A 27682-nucleotide genomic window follows, 5' to 3' on the forward strand; every position below is an offset into this window, starting at 1 on the left:
CATGGTCTCCCCTTGATGATACCTCCTAGCAAATGTATCGAAAGGTTAGCTGACTCTGAATGTGGGTTCCCTTTAGTCATTTTGGCTAGTAGCCATTGATGGGCCTCTCCTCCATGAATCTGTTTAGCCCTTTTAAAGCTATCTATAAGAATGTAAAGATGGATGGATGGATGGATGGATGGATGGATGGATGGATGGATGGATGGATGGATGGATGGATGGATGGATGGATCAGTTGCCTGTTGTGTTCCGAGTTCGCTTTAAGGTGTTGGTATTAACCTTTAAAGCCCTTTATGGTCAGGGACCTGCCTATCTACGGGACCGCCTTTCCCCATATATCCCCCAGAGAGCACTGCGATCAGGGACAAAAAATCTGCTGTCTGCCCCTGGCCCAAAAGAAGCCAGGCTATCCGCAACAAGATCTAGGGCCTTCTCGGTGGCAGCACCAGAACTCTGGAACACCCTCCCAGAAGCTATAAGGGCCCTGCGGGATTTGTCGGCGTTCCGCAGGGCCTGTAAGACCGAACTGTTTAGGCAGGCTTTTCTGGTTGACTGAAAATGGGCTGCCACCGGACATCCTACAGAAGCTGGCGGTCATAGTCAGACCCCAATACCGCCAGACTAGACTGAGATAGCGTACTAGTTTTTAACTTGATAAATGTTTTATGGTTTTATATGTTTTATGGAACTGACTGTTTTTATGATACTGTAAGCCGCCCTGAGTCCGCTTGCGGAGAGGGCGGGATATAAATGTAAAGTAATAAATAAATAAATAAATAAAGTTCCTAGAGCAGCAGAATCCAGCGAAGACAGAGGTCCTTTGCTTGGGTCGTCGTGGCCTGGAAGGGGAAATCCCCCTGCCAGTTTTTGACAGTGCACCACTGACAGCGGCGCACAAGGTCAAGAGTTTGGGGGTGCTATTGGAGCCTTCATTGACAATGGAGGCTCAAATAGCAGCCACTGCCAAGTCCACTTTTTTTCATCTTAGGCGGGCGAGACAGCTGGCCCCTTTCCTGGAGCAAGACGATCTAGCAACGGTGATTCATGCCACGGTCACCTCGAGGTTGGACTACTGTAATGCCCTCTACATGGGGCTGCCCCTGTGCTGAACCCGGAAGTTGCAGTTAGTGCAGCATGCCGCTGCCCGGCTGTTATTAGGGCTCCCAAGATGGGAGCACATTTGGCCGGGGCTCCGGGATCTGCACTGGCTGCCAATAATATACCGAGTCCGGTACAAGGTGCTGGTTATTACCTTTAAAGCCCTATATGGCCTAGGACCTGCCTACCTTAGGGACCGTCTCTCCCCACGTGTTCCCCAGAGAGTACTGAGATCGAGCTCTCAAAATCTGCTTGTAATCCCCGGGCCAAAGGAAGCCCGTCTGAAATCCACCAGGGACAGGGCCTTTTCGGTAATGGCTCCTTGCTGGTGGAACCAGCTGCCGGAAGAGTTGAGGGCCCTGCGGGACCTTGGGCAGTTCCGCAGGGCCTGTAAGACAGCCCTCTTCCGGCTGGCCTATAACTAACTGACATGGAAACTTTATGGAAGGTTGTAGTGTAGTACTTTGGCAGATCGTTTGTTCTGTATGTTTTCTATTTTACTGTTTTAAATTGTTGCAAACTGATGTATTTTTAAAACCAAACTCTATGTTAGATTTTATATGTTGTGAGCCGCCCTGAGCTGCTTCTGTGGGAAGGGCAGGATATAAACTGAAATAAACTGAAACAGAAGTCTTTGGGAGGTGGAGCCTGGTGAAATGGCACTGTGTGATGGCCATTACGTCATTTGCAGCTAGGAACACAGAAACGATGTGATCACGTCACACGATGCTCTAGGAGTTTTCACTAATCTCTATGGTAAAAACTATAGCAATCCAGAGCATACCTAGAGTGTAGCACAGCACAGTGACATCACTTCTAGGTTCCTAGCTGGGAGCAATATCATGGTATCACATGACACTATCACCCTCCATTTTCTTCCAATGCTCCACTGAGTTCCAGAGGAGGAGAGATAGTGCCATCAAACGCAAGATAGAGAGAGAGATAGGGAGTGTAACTGCTGTGAACTTTTGAATGAAAAGGCAGATGCAAATTTTTTTTTCCTCGCCCAAAATTAAAATGGTGCATCACTTTGTTCATTAATTTACATATAGCCAGGGCTTATTTAGTAGCAGGAACTCCTTTGCATATTAAGCCACCACCACCCCCCCCCCGATGTAGCCAATCCTCCTGGAGCTTACAGCAGGCCCTGTACAAAGAGCTTTGTAAACTCTTGGAGGATTGGCTACATTAGGGATGTGTAGCCTAATATGCAAAGGAGTTCCTGCTACTAAAAAAGCCCTGCGTATAGCATCATCAGTTTGCCAGAAGAGTAAAATTAAAAGACAGATCCCTTTTCCAAAATACTTACAGTCTACAATTTGGCGATTATAAGAGAGGGACGCAAGGAGAGGGGAAAGGTATCTAGGGATGAATAAGCAGGATCATGTATTTTCAGGTTGCCTGTTGCCCGGGTTTCAAATAAAGGATTAATCCAAAAATGCCATTTGAGATTTGAGGTTGACCATTTCATCGTGTGTCAACGTTAACTGTGTTCCACTAGGGTTGTGTGAATCACCTCTGGACTTTCAAAACGTGGGAACTTTCTTGCAGGGCCGGATCTAGGGGGGGCAGAGGGGGGGGGCTTGCCCCGGGTGCCAACGGAAGGAGGGGGCCCAAATTGGGTATGGAGCCCATTGTATTCTATGGGACGATAAGATAGAATGGCCCATAAGGGAGTGTCATTTTTTAATTTTGCCCCCCCCCCCCTCAAAAAACATGTAGATCCGGTCCTGCTCTCTTGTTCCTTTATATATATATATATATATATATATATATATATATATATAAATCTTTATTCAAAATATAAAATTTTACAAAAGAAAATTGAGAGTCATCTTACATATACATAAATGAAACTTTTCCAAAGTTGGGATGAGTCTCAACAGTATTAAGGCTTAGGCAAGAATATACAAATATCAAATATATACGAATATACAAATAACATAAGAAAAGCCATGTTGGATCAGGCCAACGGTCCATCCAGTCCAACGCTCTGTATCACACACTGGCCAATAATTTATACACACATACACACACACACACACACACACTGTGGCTAATAGCCACTGATGGACCTCTGCTCCATATTTTTATCTAACCCCCTCTTGAAACTGGCTATGCCTGTAGCCGCCACCACCTCCTGCGGCAGTGAATTCCACATGTTAATCACCCTTTGGGTGAAGAAGGGCTTCCTTTTATCCATTCTAACCTGACTGCTCAGCAATTTCATTGAATGCCCATGAGTTCTTGTATTGTGAGAAAGGGAGAAAAGTACTTCTTTCTCTACCTTCTCCATCCCATGCATAATCTTGTAGACCTCTATCATGTCACCCTGCAGTCGACGTTTCTCCAAGCTAAAGAGCCCCAAGCGTTTTAACCTTTCTTCATAGGGAAAGTCTTCCAAACCTGTAATCATTCTAGTTGCCCTTTTCTGCACTTTTTCCAATGCTATAATATCCTTTTTGAGGTGCGGTGACCAGAATTGCACACAGTATTCCAAATGAGACCGCACCATCGATTTATACAGGGGCATTATGATACTGGCTGATTTCTTTTAATTCCCTTCCTAATAATTCCCAGCATGGCGTTGGCCTTCTTTATTGCAATCGCACACTGTCTTGACATTTTCAGTGAGTTCTCTACCACCACCCCAAGATCTCTCTCTTGGTCAGTCTCTGCCAGTTCACCTCCCATCAACTTGTATTTGCAGCTGGGAAATATACCACATATAAGAAATAAAAGCAGCTATGAACCTTATTCGAGTTAAACCTTACCTTTCCAACATAAAGTAAATTAAAAACATACGTTTAATAAAGATTGTTAATCACGTCCAGTTCAGAGGCATAAAGTTTGTCCGATGCAAGATAATTTAGATAGGAGACCAAGTTGTAAAAATGGTGGACTCATAAAATTCTTGAGTCCTGTTGCTTTAATGAGTCAGTAATTTTATCAAGCGCACACATTTCCTGAACCTTTATTTGCCAATTGTCTGTTGATAGTTGTTTTGAAGATTTCCAATTCAAAGCTATTTCCAAATGTGCCACTGCACATAATTTTTCATAGAATCATAGAGTTGGAAGGGACCTCTGTGGTCATCGAGTCCAACCCCCTGCACAATGCAGGAAACTCACAAACACCTCCCCCTAAAATCACAGGATCCTCATTGCTGTCAGATGGCCATCTAACCTCTGTTGAAAAACCTCCAAGGAAGGAGAGCCCAGTTAAAGCATAAAATCATAGAATCACAGAGTTGGAAGAGACCTCTAGGGTCATCGAGTCCAACCCCCTGCACAATGCAGGAAACTCACAAACACCTCCCCCTAAATTCACAGGATCCTCATTGCTGTCAGATGGCCATCTAGCCTCTGTTTAAAAACCTCCAAGGAAGGAGAGTCCAGTTAAAGCATAGAATCATAGAATCCTAGAGTTGGAAGAGACCTCTAGGGTCATCGAGTCCAACCCCCTGCACAATGCAGGAAACTCAGAAACACCTCCCCCTAAATTCACAGAATCTTCAGTGCTGTCAGATGGCCATCTAGCCTCTGTTTAAAAACCTCCAAGGAAGGAGAGCCCACCACCTCCCGAGGAAGCCTGTTCCACTGAGGAACTGCTCTAATGGTCAGGAAGTTCTTCCTAATGTTGAGCCGGAAACTCTTTTGATTTAATTTCAACCCATTGGTTCTGGTCCTACCTTCCGGGGCCACAGAAAACAATTCCACACCATCCTCTATATGACAGCCCTTCAAGTACTTGAAGATGGTGATCATTTCATCTCTCAACCACCTCCTCTCCAGGCTAAACATGCCTAGCTCCTTCAACCTTTCCTCATAGGATTTGGTCTCCAGACCCCTCACCATCTTCGTCGCCCTCCTCTGGACCCATTTGTAATTGTGAAAGTTTTCGAAACGGCATGTCCAAATATTTAAAATAAAATATTCAAATTTCAGAGGGAGATGAACATGTAGAATAGTATGCACTTTGCCTTTCTTGTTCCTAATCACCTCTTTGTGTCTCTCCAGGTGCCCCGTCCCTGGTTGCGTTGGGCTGGGACACATCAGTGGGAAATATGCCTCCCATCGCAGTGCCTCGGGATGCCCCCTCGCAGCCCGGAGGCAGAAAGAAGGGTCTCTCAACGGCTCGTCCTTTTCATGGAAGTCGCTAAAGAACGAGGGGCCCACCTGTCCGACCCCAGGTTGTGACGGCTCAGGTCATGCAAACGGAAGCTTCCTCACTCACAGAAGGTACACTACCCGCAGCGTCACCAGCCACAGTGCAGTCTTGGTGTGATCGCTAACTGTGGTGAGATCAGAGTCACAAAACTGTCTTTCTGTTTACCCAACAACCTGGAGTGCATGGGGCCGAGAGAAAACATTCTGGACCAGGGGTGGCCAAACTGCGACTTGGGAGTTGCTCTTTCATGTGGCTCTTTCACACATATTGTGCTGCGTTTGAAGCCCCCACTGCCAGCCATCTTGGAGAAGGCAGTTCTCTCTTTAAATCAATTCTCCAAGCCAGCCAGCAAATAGATGGGGGGAGGTGGAAAGAAAGCAACTTTAACTTTAAATGCAGTCTCCAAGCCAGGCTGGCTTGGAGACTGCATTTAAAGTTAAAGTTGCTTTCTTTCCACCTCTCCCCCATCTATTTGCCTGCTTGCCTTCCTTCCTTCCTGTCTTGCAGCTCTCAAACATCTGATGTTTATTCTGTATTGCTCGTATGGTAAGTGAGTTTGGCCACCACTGTTCCAGACCTTCTAGTGCAGCCCTCCTGTTAGTGTAAGGAGGTAACAGAAGGAAAGTAGGACCCCTTCTTCTATCCCAGTAGGTGGATCCAGTCCTGGGTGTGCAATTCACCCACAACCTGCCCCTTGTGAAGTTTAGAGAAAGGCCACATCTCAATGATGTGGATGTGCCAAAATCACTCAGATCTGAGGACTTTGCTCACATGACACAAATGCAAATAAAATTACAGTCTGAAGATCAGCCAGTTTGGTGTAGCGGTTAAGTGTGCAGACTCTTATCTGGGAGAACCGGGTTTGATTCCCCACTCCTCCACTTGCACCTGCTAGCATGGCCTTGGGTCAGCCATAGCTGTCGTAGGAGTTGTCCCTGAAAGGGCAGCTTCTGTCAGAGCTCTCTCAGCCCCACCCACCTCACAGGCTGTCTGTTGTGGGGGAGGAAGGTAAAGGAGATTGTGTGCCACTCTGAGATTCAGAGTGGAGGGTGGGATATAAATCCAATATCATCATCATCACTAAAGGCCTGCTCAGATCTTATTTCCTCAGAGCTTCATTCTGTGACCAAAGTCACGCTGCAGCAGCCATTCTGTGGCCAACTCCGCCTCCTCCAGCAGCTGTTTAGTGGAGGCCATTTTGTGGCCGCATCCGTCCAGCTGGGACAGAATTCCAAAAGTGCCTGCAGGCTCAGAAAGGTCGGGGACCCCTGGTGTATAGCTTCAGGAGGGTAACCATATTTGTGTCTGCAGTAGGAGAGCAACATTTGAGTCCAATAGCATCTTAAGTACCGACCAGGGCGCTTTTTTTGTATCAGGAACTCCTTTGCATATTAGGCCACACACCCCTGATGCAGCCAATCCTCCTGGAGCTTACAGGGAACTCCTTTGCATATAAGGCCACACACCCCTGATGCAGCCAATCCTCCTGGAGCTTACAGAGAACTCCTTTGCATATTAGGCCACACACCCCTGATGCAGCCAGTCCTCCTGGAGCTTACAGGGAACTCCTTTGCATATAAGGCCACACACCCCTGATGCAGCCAGTCCTCCTGGAGCTTACAGAGAACTCCTTTGCATATTAGGCCACACACCCCTGATGCAGCCAGTCCTCCTGGAGCTTACAGAGAACTCCTTTGCATATTAGGCCACACACCCCTGATGCAGCCAGTCCTCCTGGAGCTTACAGGGAACTCCTTTGCATATTAGGCCACACACCCCTGATGCAGCCAGTCCTCCTGGAGCTTACAGAGAACTCCTTTGCATATTAGGCCACACACCCCTGATGCAGCCAGTCCTCCTGTAGCTTACAGGGAACTCCTTTGCATATTAGGCCACACACCCCTGATGCAGCCAGTCCTCCTGGAGCTTACAGGGAACTCCTTTGCATATTAGGTCACACACCCCTGATGCAGCCAGTCCTCCTGGAGCTTACAGGGAACTCCTTTGCATATTAGGCCACACACCCCTGATGCAGCCAGTCCTCTTGGAGCTTACAGGGAACTCCTTTGCATATTAGGCCACACACCCCTGATGTAGCCAGTCCTCCTGGAGCTTGCAGTAAGCCCTATGCTAAGAGCCCTGTAAGCTCTTGGGGGATTAGCTACATCAGGGGTGTGTGGCCTAATATGCAAAGGAGTTCCTTGTAAGCTCCAGGAGGATTGGCTGCCTCAGGAGTGTGTGGCCTAATATGCAAAGAAGTTCCTGCTGCTAAAAAAAGCCCTGGGACTGACACCCCTGGACGTCTTCTTGGTCTTCAAAACCCTGCTGGGCTCGAACCCTACGTAAGTACAGTTGATATAAAACAGGGGTGGCCAAACTGTGGCTCAGCCACATATGGCTCTTTCACACATATTGTGTGGCTCTTGAAACCTCCACTACCTCATTGGCCTGCTTGAATGCGAGAAGGCATTTCTCTCTTTAAATCACATTTCTAAGCCAAGCCAGCTGGCAGCTTGGAGAATGCATTTAAGTAAAAGTTGCCTTCTTTCTACTTCTCCCTCCCTCCCCCATCTGTCTGTCTGTCTTCCTCCCTCCCTCCCTCATCTGTTTAATTGTGAATTGTATTTAATTGTATTATCCTGTTTTTATTGTTATAACGTGGCTTATGCCATGTCCTGTAAGCCGCCCTGAGCCTGCCTCGGCGGGGAGGGCGGGGTATAAATAATTCTTTTATTATTATTATTATTATTATTATCATCTGATGTTCATGTCTTGTGGCTCTCAAACATATTGCATTTATTCCATGTGGCTCTTATGTTAGGCAAGTTTGGCCACCCCTGGTATAAAACCAGCAAAAAGCACTGGACTCCACAAGATAGGTCAGTGAAGGTGTGGTGATTCGCGAGAAAGGGGAGTCTCATGCAGTGCTTAGATTCGGTCCTGACAAATTCCACAGGTTATCTGCCGGAAGCGAAGGTTTCAGGATCCAAAATCTCGTCTGGTTTATGGGACATAAAATTTGCTCTTTGATTAAAATCCTCGTTTTATAGCTGAATCTTTTATGGGGCAACCTGCAAGGGGATTTCTTCTCTCATATACAACTGTCATTAAATTAAAAAAAAAAACTATTCGAACACAAGCTTGTCCAAATGACGGTGAATTCCTGATGGGTGCATAAAAATACACTGCTCATAGAGTCAGCGTTGGGGGAGGGAGGGGAGAATACTGTCACTGGGAAATGAGTTTATGACGGAAATAAAATAGCTGTTTTCTTTTGGTAATTTCCCCCCTCCCCGCTGAAAAAAAGAAAGGGGCAATAAAATTAAAAGTCAGAGAAACAGTTCTTTATTCTCGCAGACAAAGAAAACATTTCCCAAAGCACTGCCGTTGTTTGAAAACTTGCGCAAAGGCTTTCAAACCCTAAAATGGAGAGGGGAAGAGAAAGTTCTAAGAAATATTTTGAGCCCCCCCCTCCCAAAAAAAATTATGTAATTGAAAACTTTCCCAAAGTATGTGAATTATTAAGACTGCTCCAAATATCTACCCGTTTCTATGGTTCGGTCTGAAAAGGGTGTCTTCAACAAAACAGAAGTCCAGAATAATTTCAGGTAAAGATAGATGTGATGGATGGTCATGAAAATCTGTCAAACTGTGAAAAGTAATTTTTGCATGTTCACCTGATTTGGATTAGGGGTACACAGGGCTTTTTTTGTAGAAAAAAACCAGCAGGAACTCATTTGAATACTAGGTCACATGCCCTAATGACAAGACCGTTGGAACTGTTTTCCTGTTCATTACTTCTCAAAAAAGCCCTGGGGCTTTTGGGGTTCCCAAAATCTACTGAAGGAGGCCCGTTTGAAGTCAACCAGAGGATAGGGCCTTTTCAATCACAGCCCCCTGCTGGTGGAACCAGCTACCGGAGGAGGTGAGGGCCTTGCAGAACCTTGGGCAGTTCCGCAAGCCCTGTAAGACGGTCCTCTTCCGGTTGGCATATAACTAACTGGTATTAAAAACTGCGAAGGAAGGCTGTGAGAATAGCTCCGAACTGTCAGACTGTTTGTTTCTTGTTTCACTGTTTTAATTATTGTAAATTATTGTATATGCTTTTTATTAATATTTATTAATTTTATTGTTTTAGATTTTATGTTGTAAGCCGCCCTGAGCCCACCTCGGTGGGGAGGGCGGGATATAAATCGAATAAATAAATAGCTCACAACCAATGTTCCCTCTAAGCTGAGTTAGCATGAACTAGTTCACAGATTTTTAGCCACCAGCTCACACATTTTTGTCTTACCCCAGAGCACCCTAATGTATGCAGTAGGTCACAGCCTTAATGCCAGGAGCTCACAAAGTAGAATTTTTGCTCACAAGACTCTGCAGCCTAGAGGGAACATTTCTTCTCATAAGGTGTCCAAAGTACAAGAGCCTCAGCTGAATCATTTTAGAGCTGAGGCTTGAATCCACTGATTTGTCTTTTCGGCAGCCGACAGTACTAATAAAAATCTCCCGCGACACCACATTTCAAAGGCAGAATGTAATTTCCAGTGGCAAAATGTAATTTCGGTATTTTGCCCTTGGATCCGAACCTTGGACCACTTTGCATGCTTTACCCCTGCCCACCAGCTATAAGTAGCTCTGCTCTCTGCACCCCATACCATGGTCTGATGAAGTCTGCATGCATACAAAACCTTACATTCTGAATAAAACTTTGTTGGTCTTAAAGGTGCTACTGGACTCCTACTTTGTTCTACTGCTTCAGACCAACACAGCTGCCCACCCGGAACTATCTTTTCTTTATTTACTTCATTTATAGTCCATCTTTTTCACAGAGACACTGTATAAATGGAGAAGTGAACATCGACTCAAGAAGTTCTGGCAATTTGAGGACGATTTCTGTTCAGCCCTGATTACTGTCTGGTTTGACTTAATTCTAAAACGTCTAATCAAACTTCCATTTCTCCTTCTTTCTTTCTTTTTTTTTTTTAGCCTATCGGGGTGTCCGAGAGCTACTTTTGCTGGAAAAAAGGGGAAAATCTCAGGGGATGAAATTCTGAATACTAAATTCAAGACCAGCGATGGTAAGAGAATCGTTTTGTAGTTTTGATCTTTTTTAAAAAATCTAACATAACAATGCACTGTGCATAAGAGAACATAAGAGAAGCCGTGTTGGATCAGGCCAATGGCCCATCCAGTCCAACACTCTGTGTCACACAGTGGCCAAAAAACCCAGGTGCCATCAGGAGGTTCATCAGTGGGGCCAGGACACTAGAAGTCCTCCACTGTTGCCCCTCCCAAGCACCAAGAATACAGAGCATCACTTGCCCCTGACAGAGAGTTCCAACAATACCCTGTGGCTAATAGCCACTGATAGACCTCTGTTCCATACGTTTATCCAGTCCCCTCTTGAAGCTGTCTATGCTTGCAGCTGCTACCATCTTCTGTGGCAGCGAATTCCACATGCTAATCACCCTTTGGGTGAAGAAGGACTTCCTTTTATCCGTTCTAACCTAGCTGCTCATTGAGTGCCCACCGAGTTCTCATATCGTGAGAAAGGGAGAAAAGTTGCACTGTTAACATTATCATTGGGCCAAGACCATATTCTGGTTAAAAACAACCTACCAGTTAACATCTGGTCAGAGATGCTTTAGGCTGATCCTACATGGAGCAGGGGGTTGGACTAGATGGTCTGTATGGCCCCCAGGGCTTTTTTTTGTAGCAGGGACTTCTTTGCATATTAGGCCACACCCACTCTGATATAGCCAATCCTCCTGGAGCTTACAGTAGGCCCAGTACTGAGAGCCCTGAAAGTTCCTGGGCGATTGGCTACATCAGGGGTGTGTGACCTAATATGCAAAGGAGTTCCTGCTACCAAAAAAAAGCCCTGATGGCTTCTATGATTCTATCTGCCCCACAAGCTCTGATCTCTTTGTCCCCACCTTTGGAGTCAGGTGGGTGGCAACAGGACCTTGTCAGTCTTGGCACCAACTGGATGAAATGCCCTTCCCCTCGAGGCTCACGTTTCACCTTCTTGATTTTGATTTTTCTGTGATTCGCTCATTCCCTAACTCCCTCATTCTCCAAGCATATTTGTTCTAATGACAAACGATCCATTTGCAAATTCCTTGGCCTGGGCTAGGGTTGCCACCTCTGGGTTGGGAAATACCTGAAGATTTGAGGGGTGGAGCCTGTAGAGGACGGGGTTTGGGGAGGGGAGGGACCTCTGGAGAGTCAGTTTGGTGTAGTGGTTAAGAGCGCGGACTCTTATCTGGGAGAACCGGGTTTGATTCCCCACTCCTCCACTTGCACCTGCTGGCATGGCCTTGGGTCAGCCATAGCTCTGGCAGAGGTTGTCCTTGAAAGGGCAGCTGCTGTGAGAGCCCTCTCCAGCCCCACCCACCGCACAGGGTGTCTGTTGTGGGGGAGGAAGGGAAAGGAGATTGTGAGCCGCTCTGAGACTCTTCGGAGTGGAGGGCGGGATATAAATCCAATATCATCTTCTTCTTCTCTGCAGGGTATAATGCCCTACAGTCCACCATCCAAAGCAGCTATTTTCTGCAGGAGAACTCATCTTGGTCATCTAGAAATCAATTGTAATTGCAGCTCCAGGGGCTGCCTGTAGTTGAACAGCCTGTTTAAAATGCCCTCTCTTTAATCTTAGCTGCCTGGGCATGACACTATTGAAGCGTGAAAGCCGGTGGCATTTAAAACCAGCTGCATGTCCAGTGTTAGGTATAGTCAGGGCTGGATTAACAATTAACATTTAATGCCAGTAGTATTAAATTGCAAATGGCAAAATACATGGGGAGGGACAGTGGCTCAATGGTAGAGCATCTGCTTGGGAAGCAGAAGGTCCTAGGTTCAATCCCTGGCATTTCCAACTAAACGGGTCCAGGCAAATAAGTGAAAAACCTCAGCTTGAGACCCTGGAGAGCAGGGGAGGAATGGTGGCTCAGTGGTAGAGCATCTGCTTGGTAAGCAGAAGGTCCCAGGTTCAATCCCTGCAATCTCCAACTAAAAAGGGTCCCGGCAAGTAGACGTGAAAAACCTTAGCTTGAGACCTTGGAGAGCAGGGGAGGAATGGTGGCTCAGTGGTGGAGCATCTGCTTGGTAAGCAGAAGGTCCCAGGTTCAATCCTCGCAATCTCCAACTAAAAAGGGTCCTGGCAAGTAGACGTGAATAAACCTTAGCTTGAGACCTTGGAGAGCAGGGGAGGAATGGTGGCTCAGTGGTAGAGCATCTGCTTGGTATGCAGAAGGTCCCAGGTTCAAACCCTGGCATTTCCAAAAAAGGGTCCAGGCAAATAAGTGTGAAAAACCTCAGCTTGAGACCCTGGAGAGCCACTGCCAGTCTGAGAAGACAATACTGACTTTGATGGACCGAGGCTCTGATTCAGTAGAAGGCAGCTTCATATGTTCAATTAGGCAAAGTAGGCAATGGCCTATGCACCCCCACGCCTTTAGGGGCCCCAGCCTGGCTCCGCCCCCCCCCCAAGCATTTTCCTTCTGCTTGCAGCCCTCCCAACCTGCACGCAAAGCCAGCAACTGAGCTTCTCTTTGCCCGACTTGCCTGGTGTGGCTGCTGGTGACGTCTCCAAGTTTGCCTCTCTCTGCCTCTCCCCCACAGCTTTGTCAAAGGGGCTTTGGAGAAGGTGCCTGCAGGCTGCAATGGGGGACGTAGGCTGCGGGGCAGGGGCTCCAACTCTGAGATAACTTGTGAGGGGGCCTCCAAGATTTTGACTGCCTAGGGGCCTTCATAGGGTTTGATCCGGCACTGGGTATAGTTCCCATCCGTTCTGGTCCCGTCTGCATATCAGAGAAGGAAAGTGTTTAAAACGCTGCTCGGTTTTCTTCTTGCAGTTCTAGAGAACGACGAAGAGATTAAGCAGCTAAACAAAGAAATTAGTGAGCTGAACGAGTCCAACACTGAGATGGAAGCGGCCATGGTGAAGCTACAGTCGCAGGTATGGGCTGCTGGGAACTGACCTCTTCAGCTCTTGGCTCATGACTACAAGACAGCAGAGTAGGGGTTCGGGGGCCAGACTAGGACAGGGGTGGCCAAACCGTGGCTCGGGAGCCTCACGTGGCTCTTCCACACATATTGTGTGGCTCTTGAAACCCCCACCACCCTGTTGGCTGGCTTGAAGAAGGCATTTCTCTCTTTAAATCAGTAGAACAAAGTAGGAGTCAAGTTCACCTTTAAGACCAACACAGTTTTATTGCGAATGTTCGGAATAAAACTTTGTTTGTCTTAAAGGTGAACTTGACTCCTGCTTTGTTCTGCTGCTTCAGACCAACACGGCTGACCACCTGGATCTCCTTAAATCAATTCCCCAAGCCAAGCCAGCCAGCGGCTTGGTGAATGCATTTAAAGTTAAAATTGCTTTCTCTCTACATCTCTCTCCCTCCCCCCATCTATTTTCCTTCCGGTTCTCAAACATCTGACGTTCGTGTCTTGTGGCTCTCAAACATCTGATGCTCATTCTATGTGGCTCTTACATTAAGCAACTTTGGCCACCCCTGGACAAGGCTTTGGGGAACCCAGGCTCGATTCCCCACTCTCCCATATAGGTTGGCTGGATGACTTTGAACCATTCACTGTTTCTCAGCATACTCTATGTAGCAGAGGGTAGATGATGCTACTAGTTCCTTTGGACCCCATGGGACAAAACAGTGGGGCGTAAATGTCTAGAGAAATAAGAAAAGTAATTGAAATAAGGACATAAGAGAAGCCATGTTGGGTCAAGCCAATGGCCCATCCAGTCCAACACTCTGAGTCACATAAGAACACAAGAGAAGCCATGTTGGATCAGGCCAGTGGCCCATCCAGTCCAACATTCTGTGTCACATAAGAACATAAGAGAAGCCACGTTGGATCAGGCCAGTGGCCCATCCAGTCCAACATTCTGTGTCACATAAGAACACAAGAGAAGCCATGTTGGATCAGGCCAGTGACCCATCCAGTCCAACATTCTGTGTCACATAAGAACATAAGAGAAGCCACGTTGGATCAGGCCAGTGGCCCATCCAGTCCAACATTCTGTGTCACATAAGAACATAAGAGAAGCCATGTTGGATCAGGCCAGTGGCCCATCCAGTCCAATACTCTGTGTCACATAAGAACATAAGAGAAGCCATGTTGGATCAGGCCAGTGGCCCATCCAGTCCAATACTCTGTGTCACATAAGAACATAAGAGAAGCCATGTTGGGTCAGGCCAATGGCCCATCCAGTCCAACACTCTGTGTCACATAAGAACAGAAGAGAAGCCATGTTGGGTCAGGCCAATGGCCCATCCAGTCCAACACTCTGTGTCACATAAGAACACAAGAGAAGCCATGTTGGATCAGGCCAGTGGCCCAGCCAGTCCAACATTCTGTGTCACATAAGAACAGAAGAGAAGCCATGTTGGGTCAGGCCAATGGCCCATCCAGTCCAACACTCTGTGTCACATAAGAACACAAGAGAAGCCATGTTGGATCAGGCCAGTGGCCCAGCCAGTCCAACATTCTGTGTCACATAAGAACATAAGAGAAGCCATGTTGGATCAGGCCAATGGCCCATCCAGTCCAACACTCTGTGTCACACAGTGGCCAGAAAACCCAGGTGCCGTCAAGAGGTCCACCAGGGGGGCCAGTATGCCAGAAGCCCTCCCACTGTTATCCGAGCACCAAGAATACAGGCCATCATTTGCCCCAGATATAAGAACATGAGAGAAGCCATGTTGGATCAGGCCAATGGCCCATCCAGTCCAACGCTCTGGGTCACACAGTGGCCAAAAAACCAGGCACCATCAGGAGGTCCACTAGGGCAGGAGTCCCCAACCCCTGGTCCGTGGCCCAGTACCGGTCCGTGGCCTGTTAGCAACCGGGCTGTGAGTTGTATAATTATTTCATTGTAGTGATAATAATAATAATATTCTTCTTGCAGTTGCTTGTTCCGCCAGGCTTTTGGCTGAGGCAGGCGGGCGTCCTCATACCAGCTAATTGGCCTCCCTGCACTGACTGCATCCTGTGTTTCACTCTGTGAAGGATGTACATATCTGTACACTGATGCTGCTTTATTTTATGTCATTTTAATGGTTTTAACTACTTGAATTTAATCGTCTTATGATGTGATTTTAACAATTTTGTTATGTTGTAATCTGTCCTGAGCCCAACCTGGGAAAGGGCGGACTAGAAATCAGAAAAAATAAATATAAATAAATAAATAAAATAATAATAATAATAATAATAATAATAATAATAATAATAATAATAATAATAATAATAATAATAATAATAATAATAATAATAATAATAATACGACATTGGATTCATATCCTGCCCTACACTCAAAATCTCAGAGTGACTCACAATCTCCTTTGCCTTCTTCTCCCACGACAGACACCGTGTGAGGTGGCTAGGGCTGAGAGAGCTCCCCCCAGAAGCTGCCCTTTCAAGGACAACTCTGCAAGAGTTATGGCTGACCCAAGGCCATTCCAGCAGCTGCCAGTGGAGGAGTGGGGAATCAAACCCAGTTTTCCCAGATAAGAGTCCGCACACTTAACTACACCAAAATAAAGAGCACAATTGTATCATCCCGAAACCACCACCACATCCGGTCCGTGGAAAAACTGTCTTCCACAAAACCGGTCCCTGGTGCCAAAAATGTTGCAGACCACTGCACTAGAAGCCCTCCCACTGTTCCCCCCCACAAACACCAATAATACGGAGCATCATTGCCCCAGACAGAGAGTTCCATCAATATGCTGTGGCTAATAGCCACTGATGGACCTCTGCTCCATATGTTTATCCAATCCCCTCTTGAAGCTGACTATGCTTGTAGCTGCCACCACCTCCTGTGGCAGTGAATTCCACATGTTAATCATCCTTTGGGTGAAGAAGTACTTTCTTTTATCCGTTCTAACCCAACTGCTCAGCAATTTCATTGAGTGCCCACGAGTTCTCTGCTCTGCCGCTTAGCCATCGCCCCCTCCCCAAAGGCCAAATGAACAAATATAGGTGCCATATACCAAATGAAACCCTTGGTCCAGCAAGATATGTATTGTCTTCTGAGACAGGCAGCAGCTCTCCAGAGTGTCAGACAGAGCTCTTTCCCCCACCTACTAAAAGGTCAAGGTCGTCCCCTGTGCAAGCACCAGTTGCTTCTGACTCTGGGGTGACGTCACATCAAGAGGTTTTCATGGCAGACATTTTTTACAAGGCGGTTTGCCATTGCCTTCCCCAGCCCTCTACACTTTCCTCCCAGCAAGCTGGGTAAAAGAGCCCCGTGGCGCAGAGTGTTAAAGCTGCAGTACTGCAGTCCTAAGCTCTGCTCATGACCTGAGTTCAATCCCCAGCAGAAGCTGGGCCTTCAGATAGCCGGCTCGAGGTTGACTCAGCCTTCCATCATTCCGAGGTCGGTCAAATGAGTCCCCAGCTTGCTGAGGGGAAAGCGTAGATGACTGAGGAAGGCAATGGCAAACCAAAAAGTCTGCCGTGAAAGCAACGTCACCCCAGAGTCAGAAACTTGCACAGGGGATCTTTCCTTTCCTTTTCTTGCCATTGCCTTCCCCAGTCATCTACACTTTCCTGCCAGCAAGCTGGGGACTCATTTTACCCACCTCGGAAGGATGGAAGGCTGAGTCAACCTTGAGCTGGCTACCTGAACCCAGCTTCCACTGGGATCAAACTCAGGTCGTGAGCAGAGAGCTCAGACTGCAGTACTGCAGCTTTACCACTCTGTGCCACAGGGCTCCCTTTCCCTCCCTTTCCCTTTACTACCAGGTCCTTATAACTGGGGATGTCAGGAATTGAACCCAGAACCTTCGACATGCCAAGGAGATGCCCTTTTTATTTGGGAGGCTTTTTATTAGGGTGGCTTTTATTACGGAGAGCCAGTTTGATGTAGTGGTTAAGTGTGTAGACAATTATCTGGGAGAACCAGGTTTGATTCCCCACTCCTCCACTTGCACCTGCTAGCATGGCCTTGGGTCAGCCATAGCTCTGGCAGAGGTTGTCCTAGAAAGGGTGTCCATTGTGGGGGAAGAAGAAAAAGGAGATTTTGAGCCGCTCTGAGACTCTGAGTGGAAGGCAGAATATAAATCCAATGTCGTCTTCTCACGGATTGCACCAGAGCACCAGCCATTTCTGTTCTGACCCACTTTGCTTCTTCCCTACAGATCTCCAGCATGGAGAAGAACCTTAAGAACATTGAGGAGGAGAACAAGATGATAGAGGAGCAGAACGAAGCTCTCTTCCTTGAGCTCTCAGGGCTGAGCCAGACTCTGATCCAAAGTCTCGCCAATATCCGCCTTCCACACATGGTGAGGAACTCATTTTCTTTTTTCTTCTTTTTTCCTTTCTTTTTTTTTTTTGAACTTATTTTCATAAGAAATTTTGCACATGACCAGAGGTGGAATTCTAGCAGGAGCTCCTTTGCATATTAGGCCATACAACCCTGATGTAGCCAATCCTTCAAGAGCTCACAAGGCTCTTTTTCGTAAGCTCTTGGAGGATTGGCTACATCAGGGGTGTGTGGCCTAAGATGCAAAAGAGCTCCTGCTAGAATTCCACCATTGTTCTGAATAAAACTTTGTTGGTCTTAAAGATGCTACTGGACTCCTCCTTTGTTCTGTATGAACGGCTATCACTTAGAAGAGGGCAGGAGCTGTTCCTGTGGTAGCAGAAGACAGGAGTCGCAATAAATGGGTCTAAATTAAGGGCAGGAAGGTACTAACTGGATATTAGGAAAATCTTCTTTACAGTGAGAGTCGTTCATTGGTGGAATCAGCCAGCTAGGGAGGTGATCGTCTGGAGGGTGGCTTCTTTGTACCCCACAGAGCTCCCTGCCCTCCCCAAGATCCATCCCCAAATCTCCAGGAGTTTCCCAACCCTGGATATGAACATATGAAGCTGCCTTCTTGGAAAAAGTCCAGAAAAGGGCAACTAGAATGATTAAAGGTTTGGAACACTTTCCCTATGAAGCAAGGTTAAAACGCTTGGGGCTCTTTAGCTTGGAGAAACGTCGACTGCGGGGTGACATGATAGAGGTTTACAAGATTATGCATGGGATGGAGAAAGCAGAGAAAGAAGTCCTTTTCTCCCTTTCTCACAATACAAGAATGAAATTCAATGAAATTGCTGAGCGGTCGGGTTAAAACGGATAGAAGGAAGTACTTCTTCACCCAAAGGGTGATTAACATGTGGAATTCACTGCCACAGGAGGTGGTGGCAGCTACAAGCATAGTCAGCTTTAAGAGGGAATTGGATAAAAATATGGAGCAAAGGTCCATCAGTGGCTATTAGCCACAGTATATATATATATAATATATGTGTGTGTGTGTGTGTGTGTGTGTGTGTATTAATACACACATATATTGGCCACTGTGTGACACAGTGTTGGACTGGATGGGCCATTGGCCTGATCCAACATGGCTTCTCTTATGTTATTATGTTCTTCTACTGAATCAGACCCTCAGTCCATCAAAGTCAGTATTGCCTACTCAGACTGGCAGCAGCTCTCCGGGATCTCAAGCTGAGGTTTTTCACGCCTACTTGCCTGGACCCTTTTTAGTTGGAGATGCCGGGGATTGAACCTGGGACCTTCTGCTTCCCAAGCAGATGCTCTACCACTGAGCCACCGTCCCTACCTCTACCCCTCTTTACCCACCAGGGATCTGAGAGCCCTACCCAACTTCTCCCATGAGGGGAGAACCTGGGAACCCTACTAGATATCCTGCCTGGTTCTGAAGCTAGTCCTATCATTGGAGAGCCAGTTTGGTGTGGTGGTTAAGTGTGCGGACTCTTATCTGGGAGAACCGGGTTTGATTCCCCACTCCTCCACTCGCACCTGCTAGCATGGCCTTGGGTCAGTCATAGCTCTGGCAGAGGTTGTCCTTGAAAGGGCAGCTGCTGTGAGAGCCCTCTCCAGCCCCACCCACCTCACAGGGTGTCTGTTGTGGGGGAGGAAGGTAAAGGAGATTGTGAGCCGCTCTGAGACTCTTCTGAGTGGAGGGCGGGATATAAATCCAATGTCTTCATCTACCTCACAGGGTGTCTGTTGTGGGGGGGGGGGAAGGTAAAGGAGATTGTGAGCCGCTCTGAGTCTCTTCGGAGTGGAGGGCGGGATATAAATCCAATATCTTCATCTACCTCACAGGGCATCTGTTTTGGGGGAAGAAGGTAAAGGAGATTGTGAGCCGCTCTGAGACTCTTCGGAGAGGAGGGCGGGATATAAATCCAATATCTTCATCTACCTCACAGGGTGTCTGTTTTGGGGGAAGAAGGTAAAGGAGATTGTGAGCCGCTCTGAGACTCTTCAGAGTGGAGGGCGGGATATAAATCCAATATCATCTTCTTTTTCTTTATCTGGGAGAACCAGATTTGATCTCCCACTCCTCCACTCGCACCTGCTGGAATGGCCTTGGGTCAGCCATAGCTCTGGCAGAGCTGTCCTTGAAAGGGCAGCTTTTGTCAGAGCTCTCTCAGCCCCACCCACCTCACAGGGTGTCTGTTGTGGGGGGAGGAAGATAAAGGAGATTGTAAGCCTCTCTGAGACTGATTCAAGGAGAAGGGCGGGATATAAATCTGCAATTCTTCTTTTTCTTCTTCTTGTGCTCTCTCTCTTTCATTTTGTGTTGCCTTTTCCCACTGATCTCTCCTTTGGCGTTTCCTTTTGTCTTTCATTACACTTCATAGCCCAAGCAGGGGGGAATGAAAAGCTTTATCGAGGGGACAAGCTGTCTTTTTGAGTCAAAGGCAGCATTAAGACCGGATTGGATTTCAAACTCAGGAAGATCTGAGCACTCGCGTTAAAAAAAAAAAGAAGCAGCTCACTTCGATCCCGTTCTGAATAGCCGTCAGCCCAACCATCGCAACCGTAAAGGGAGGATATTATATTTAATGTAACAAGGTCTGACGGTAACCAGCGTGTCACTGCAGTGTTGCTACGGAATAATAATAATAATAAAGGCTGCGGTGGAGTGGAAAAGCTGAAAGGAAGTACTAATTACCTCTGTTTGCAGGAAGTTAATTGTGTTACGTGACACATTAACATGGGTTAAGTGGGTTTAAGAGTGCTGCGTGACACGGTGGCGGGACAGGGAGAGCCTTACGGCTGAATCCCAAACATGTTTACACAGAAGAAGGGTTGCCAATCCCCAGGCGAGGGCAGGGGATCCCCCAGTTTGGAGGCCCTCCCTCCGCTTCAGGGTCATCAGAAAGCGGGGGGAGGGGAGGGAAATGTCTGCTGGGAACTCTATTATTCCCTATGAAGATTTATTCCCATAGAAAATCATGGAGAATTGATCTACGGGTATCTGGGGCTCTGGGGAGGCTGTTTTGGGGGGGTAGAGGCACCAAATTTTCAGTATAGCATCTAGTGCCTCTCCCCAAAATACCCCCCAAGTTTCAAAAAGATCGGACCAGGGGGTCCTATTCTATGAGCCCCAAAAGAAGGTGCCCCTATCCTTCATGATTTCCTATGGAAGGAAGGAATTGAAAAGGTGTGCAGTCCCTTTAAATGTGAGGGCCAGAACTCCCTTTGGAGTTCAATTATGCTTGTCGCAGCCTTGATCTTTGCTCCACCCCTAATGTCTCCCAGCTCCACCCCCAAAGTCTCCCGGCTCCACCCCCAAAGTCCTCAGATATTTCTGGAATTGGACTTGGCAACCCTGCACAGAAGTAAGTTGCAGTGAGGCTTGCTTCCTGGTAAACATGGTTAGAAAGAGGAGTGAAGCCTGGTCATGGGTTAGAGTTGCCAATCCCCAGGTGAGGAAATCAAAGGCACATAGCCCACCGTGAAAACCAGCTTCTATTATTAAGTTATACAAAGTCAACATAAATTAACACACTCATATATAAATTTCACCATCATAAATTACACCAAAGCAACTAGGCTTCCCAATCCCCAGGTCCCAGAGGGGGATCCCCCGGTTTTACAGGCTTCCCCCCTCCCCCAGCCAGCTGGCCGGCGGGGGAAGCCCCACCCCCACAGCCATCATGCTGTGGACGGAGGGACGGTGGCTCAGTGGTAGAGCATCTGCTTGGGAAGCAGAAGATCCCAGGTTCAATCCCTGGAATCTCCAAAAAAGGCAAATAGGTGTGAAAAACCTCAGCTTGAGACCCTGGAGAGCCGCTGCCAGTCTGAGAAGACAATACTGACTTTGATGGACCGAGGGTCTGATTCAGTAGAAGGCAGCTTCATATGTTTCGTATATGTTCATATGTTCATGCACCTCCACGAATGATTCCCATAGGGAATGATGGGGAATTGATCCGCGGGTTCGGGGGCTCGGGGGGGGCTGTTTTTTTGAGATAGAGGCACCAAATTTTCAGTATAGCATCTAATGCGTCTCTCCGAAATACCTCTCAGGTTTCAAAAAGATTGGACCAGGGGGTCCAATTCTATGAGCCCCAAAAGAAGGTGCCCCTATCCTTCATTATTTCCTATGGAAGGAAGGCATTTAAAAAGATGTGTAGTCCCTTTAAATGTGATGGCCAGAACTCCCTTGGAGTTCAATTATGCTTGTCACACCCTTGCTCCTGGCTCCACCCCCAAAGTCTCCTGGCTCCACCCCCAAAGTCCCCAGATATTTCTTGAATTGGACTTGGCAACCCTAAAAGCAACCCTAACATTCAGTCCTTAGTACAAAAAGGAAGCATTGACATCAAGAGTCCTTTTTTCATTTTGTGGCAAAATTTTCAATTCATTCCATGGAATCCTGGTGTAGTACTCCAGATGATTAATGTCTGTCAAAAGATGCAGCCAATAATCCAACGGTGGGCTAATTGCCTTTGATTTCCTGTCCTTTTGCCGTGTTACTCTTTGTGTGTTGTATAATCCCCAGGTGAGGGCAGGGGATCCCCCAGTTTGGAGGCCCTCCCCCTGCTTCAGGGTCACTAGAAAGCGGGGAGAGGGAAAGGAAATGTCTTCTGGGCACTCCTTTATTCCCTACGGACATTGATTCCCATAGGGTATAATGGAAAATGGATCCGTGGGTATCTGGGGCTCGGGGGGGCTGCTTTTTGAGGTAGAGGCACCAAATTTTCAGCATAGCATCCGGTGCCTCTCCTCAAAACACCCGCCAAGTATCAAAAGGAGTGAACCAGGGAGTCCAATTCTATGAGCCCCCAAAGAAGGTGCCCCTATCCTTCATTATTTCCAATATTTCCAAACTGTATAAAGGTGTGCGGTCCCTTGAAATACGATTGTGAGAACTCCCTTTGGAGTTCATTCATGCTTGTCACAACCTTGCTCCTGGCTCCACCCCCATGTCTCCTGGCTCCACCCTCAAAGTCGCCTAGCTCCATCCCAAAGTCCCCAGATATTTCTTGAATTGAACTTGGCAACCCTATCATGGGTTGCCAGTCTCCAAGTACAGCCTAGAGATCTCTTGCTATTAACATTGATTTCCAGGATCTAGAGATCAGTTCCTGTCATAGTCCTGGGCCTAGTGCGGACTGCAGGCCCCAGAGAAGCCTGCTTAGGAGTTTCTGGGGAAAGCCTACATTTCCCAAGATCCCCTCTGTCCCTTTGATTGGGTGGCAAGCCCAAACAGGGTTTGTTCTTTTCTGGAGAAGCTGCAGGAAGAGAGGTTCTCTGTCTAGAGAGGTTGCAGACAAAGAATGAGGGCTCTCTGGAAGAGACAGCAGGAAAAGTTCCCTTACCCAAGGGGATGAGTGTTGGTTATTAGCGTAGGGACTGTATAGTTAAACATGTCAGGGCTTTTGTTTCTTTGCACCAACCTTTACTGTTTTCATATTCTCTTTAGCACTAAATCTTTGTCACCCACTTATTGTTTTAGAGCACTAATAATAAAATTCTTTTGGTTGTTATAACACGTTGGTTCTCACGTAGGGTGGCCATAATATCTGCAGGCCAGCCAGGGACACCTTGAGGGGGGGATGAATCTGTGTGTGCGCATGCAAAGCACACGCCGCCGCAAACAGGAAGTGACGTCACTTCCGGTAACGTCATGCCTCTCGCATGGTGGTCCGGACGACTCACTTCCGAGTCGACGTGCCCCGTGAGATCGGGGCCGCCGCCACGTGGCGCGGGGGCGAGCGCGCGCGCAGTAGCAGCCAGCAGCCGAGCTGGCAACAGGGGGGCCTCTGACCTGTGGTCGCGCAGGTGGTCCTGTGGCAGGATTTTGGCGAACCCGGGATTTGATTGGTCCCGGGTTAGCCAACCCGTGAGGCGGGAATTTGGGGGCAGGGGCGGGGCTTTCCCGGGTGGGCGGGATGATCTGGCCACCCTATCTCTCCTTGGTCACAGTTAAGAGGTATTTATTAATAAGGAAGACAAGGGTGGGTGTGTGCTCTGGGCCCTCCATACAGACCCTTACCAGAGTGGTAGCAGCCAGTAGAAGGCCCTGCTGGGCCCCTGCTGTGTGACAGGTCCCCTGGAGAAAATAGTGAACTCTGACAGGTTTCGGTGTGAATAATAATGGAAAAAAGACAATGCAAAATATGCAATTTATATATACTATGTGAGACAATACAATTTCTTAATACCGATAATATAAATTCATTTTATTTCTAACACAGTAGTACACAAATCACAATAGCCAAATTTCCAGGACTTTGTGTGGCCAATGTCTCTTTAAATTCACATGCCGCAAAGCTCCATTCTAAAAACGCATCTCACTTCAGTATGAACAGCTCAAAGTCCGCAAAAATGAGTGATAAGTGATTTGGAACTGTGCACTTTGAGAAGATTCCACAGAAGCTCAAAAAGAGAGAAAGAGAACTAGTCCTTTCCAGAACTACCAGATGGTTTTGATGTCCTTCATCTTCTCAGTCATAATCGCTCACTGAAGAGTGTGTGTTGATCTATAAGAGATGTATTCTGTGGCTCCATTAGGAATTATTGTGAATTTATGAGATTGAGCAGACAAAGGACATCAAAACCATCTTGACATTCCAGAAAGGACGAGTTCTCTTTCTGTCTTTTTTTTTTTCCCTGCCAGGACCTTCAAAGTCTACTGCCACTCAGAACAGAACTAGAGCAGAGTAGAAACGAGCATGATTATGCTTCAGCTGTTGCTACTGACATCATAAATCATGATGGCCAAACTTTACTGGATGCCCCCATCTTGTTAACTGTATTGACTTACTCCATGTAATCCGCCTTCAGCCCCAGTGAGAAAGGACTACAAATAATGTAACTAAATATATAAATACATTCTCCTGCCTATGCTTGTAGTTCTGTTGAGAGTGTGTGGGGAGAGGGAAATAGGAAGACAAAATTCCAGAGGCCTGGAGGTCTATAGAACTGAGCAAGTCATGACTAGGGATGGAAATGAACCGAACCATGAACCAAAATTCTTTATGAATTTTTCTCTGTTCATGGTTCGTGAACCGAAGTTTGCGACAGGTCTCGTGTCACGAACTTCCACAAACTTTTCAAGCAGTTTCCGGTGGTTTGCTTTCTGTTCCCCGCGGGAGCCTCAAAAACAGCTGAGTTGTGGGGAGGCAACCCCCAATGCACAGCTGCTTCAGGCTGTCTTGTGCAGTCTCTTTAAACTTTAAAGGGACTGCAAAAGACAGCCTGAAAAACAGATGAGCAGCAGGGAGGTGCTACCAACCGCTCAGTTGTTTCGGGCTGTCTTGCGTAGTCTCTTTAAACTTTAAAAGGACTGCAGAAAACAGCCCAAAAAACAGCTGAGTGGCAGTGAGGCTTTTATTTTGGGCTTTCTTGTGCGGCCTCTTTAAACCCTAGCGGCTGCTCCTCATTGCTCAGTTATTTTTCAGGCTTTCTGCAAACCATGAACCACAAACTGCATTTTTCTGGTTCATGCCCATCCCTCGCCATGACTTATTTTTATGCCGTGATTGGGATGGGCCTGGGTGGTGTTACCTTGGGAGGGCATGTGGTTCTTGATACCGCCACATGCTTCTGAATTTTTATGATTTTGGTTGAGCTGGGATTGGTGCAGATATTTGTGTTACGGGGAAAAGATTGTTTGTTCAGATGGCCTAAAAAGGCCCTCGGGTCATAGATAGTCCTACAGGCTCACAACACCAAGGCTACTGCAACACTTCAAGTTGAACAACATAAGAACATAAGAGAAGCCATGTTGGATCAGGCCAATGGCCCATCCAGTCCATAACTCTGTGTCACACAGTGGCAAAAAATTTTATATATACACACACACTGTGGCTAATAGCCACTGATGGACCTGTGCTCCATATTTTTATCTAAACCCCACTTGAAGGTGGCTATGCTTGTGGCTGCCACCACCTCCTGTGGCAGTGAATTCCACATGTTAATCACCCTTTGGGTGAAGAAGTACTTCCTTTTATCTGTTTTAACCTGTCTGCTCAGCAATTTCATCGAATGCCCACGAGTTCTTGTATTGTGAGAAAGGGAGAAAAGTACTTCTTTCTCTACTTTCTCCATCCCATGCATTATCTTGTAAACCTCTATCATGTCACCCCGCAGTCGACGTTTCTCCAAGCTAAAGAGTCCCAAGTGTTTCAACCTTTCTTCATAGGGAAAGTGCTCCAGCCCTTTAATCATTCTAGTTGCCCTTCTCTGGACTTTCTCCAATGCTATAATATCCTTTTTGAGGTGCGGCGACCAGAACTGCACACAGTACTCCAAATGAGACCGCACCATCGATTTATACAGGGGCATTATGATACTGGCTGATTTGTTTTCAGTTCCCTTCCTAATAATAAGTTGGGTGTCAAGTTATCACAACAAATGCATAGGTGAGCCAAGACTTTATTAGCATGACAAAGTTAGGATTGACAGGGGTGGGGTTGTTACTGTTGGACTTAAGAACAGAGCTTAGTATGTTCCTCTCTCAAGGAGGGGGAGAAACTGTGTTCCAATAAAAACTGTTGCATATAGATCTAACAGACAAAATCCAGGGTGTCCCTTGGTGTCATGGCACATCCTATCCTGACATTGGAGGAGAGGTCCATCAGTGGGTATTATCCACAGTGTATTGTTGGAACTCTCTGTCTGGGGCAGTGATGCTCTGTATTCTGGGTGCTTGGTGGGGGGGGGGGGCACAGTGGGAAGGTTTCTGGAGTCTTGGCCGCACTGATGGACCTCCTGATGGCACCTGGGTTTTTTGGCCACTGTGTGACACAGAGTGTTGGATTGGATGGGCCATTGGCCTGATCCAACATGGCTTCTCTTTTGTTCTTATGTGATTTGTACTACCCGTTAGAAACGCTGTTCAACATATTTATTGTACAAAGAATTGAGAAATAGATATAACATATATGCTATATTGCTTTATTAAGAAAGTGAACAATTTATAAATTTTCTATCCTTTCAGTGGATAGTCATAGTGTTGGACTGGATGGGCCATTGGCCTGATCCATGGCTTTTCTAATGTTCTTATGACATCCACCAAGTGTTTTTAGAAAGTGGGCTGGGCCAAGTGGATCTTTCACCCCACAAGTCTTCAGATTGGCTGTTGGAGATTTGGTTGGCTGTTGGAGATTTTTACAAACATTGCTTTGGCAGCAACTGCCTCCCAAAGCACAAGGATCTTCACTGTGTGACTGTAGGTTAACTGTGGCAACCATTTAGTGCCTGGCAATGTCTCCTGAAGCAGCCATGTTGTAACTGCACCCATCATGCTGTGTCAGAATTCCAAATGAGCCCTCAGCGGTTGCGGACCCACTAACTAGACATTAGGATTCCTCTCTGCTTAAAATTAAGGTATATGTTTGTGCTTGATCCTTTCATTTTGTTTTTGTTTCTTGTTGGGATCCAGGAGCCAATCAGTGAGCAGAACTTTGATGCGTACGTCAACACCCTTACTGACATGTACACCAATCAGGAGTGCTACCAGAATCCAGAGAACAAGAGCCTCTTGGAAAGCATCAAACAGGCCATTAAAGGAATTCAGGTCTAATGACAATAGAACAACACTTTAAAAAAAAAGAAAAGAAAAGAAACATTAAATGTTAAAAGTAACTGGAAGAATATAGAGGACCTTCACTCTGCATATTCAGGTTTACAGGTTGAGAAACTTGTTGAATGAATGAATAAAAGGACCAAAATGTAACCCGAGAGGCCATTCACAAGAAGCGGAACTGAACTTCAAATGTTTTTTTGTTCACCCAACGAGAGCTTTGTTATGTTTTAGCTGTTGTTGATGTTTTTTAACCCCACAGTGATGGGGGTCAAAGATGGGCTTGGTCGCAAGTGGAGGTAAAGAATCTTCACAAGCTGCCAGGCTACTTGACTAACAAAGAAGGCTCCGTAGTAGAGTTAGTCCAAGGTTTAGAGCGTTAAAATACAGGGCTTGCTTCTGTGCCACAACGGGCTCGAAAACCGGGCATTGCCTACGGTGGTGGCCCCAGAACCCACGTGAATTACGTTCATGAGAAGCTGGAGCCGCCGTGCTTTCCATCCCTCTGAATCTACGTTGGGATTCGTACTCCAGCGAGGATTCCCACAGCTGCCGGA

The 27682-nt window shown here is 46.9% G+C and overlaps 1 protein-coding gene across 7 annotated transcripts in view; it reads left to right on the plus strand.

Annotated features, from left to right (window-relative positions):
* The window catches only part of MYT1 (myelin transcription factor 1), a 315691-nt gene extending 288552 nt beyond the window's left edge, over nt 1-27139 (plus strand). For all 7 annotated transcript variants that reach the window (XM_060230617.1, XM_060230612.1, XM_060230611.1 and 4 more), the window contains 5 exons: nt 5118-5339; nt 10255-10346; nt 13125-13228; nt 17427-17570; nt 26985-27139. In XM_060230617.1, the coding sequence (XP_060086600.1) occupies nt 5118-5339; nt 10255-10346; nt 13125-13228; nt 17427-17570; nt 26985-27125 (703 nt within the window). In that variant the 3' untranslated portion in view covers nt 27126-27139. The remainder of the gene's footprint in view (nt 1-5117; nt 5340-10254; nt 10347-13124; nt 13229-17426; nt 17571-26984) is intronic.
* Nucleotides 27140-27682: the final 543 nt, after the last annotated feature.

This window comes from Heteronotia binoei, chromosome 2 (genome assembly GCF_032191835.1).
Source record: "Heteronotia binoei isolate CCM8104 ecotype False Entrance Well chromosome 2, APGP_CSIRO_Hbin_v1, whole genome shotgun sequence".
In the NCBI taxonomy this organism is placed as follows: Eukaryota; Metazoa; Chordata; class Lepidosauria; order Squamata; family Gekkonidae; genus Heteronotia; species Heteronotia binoei.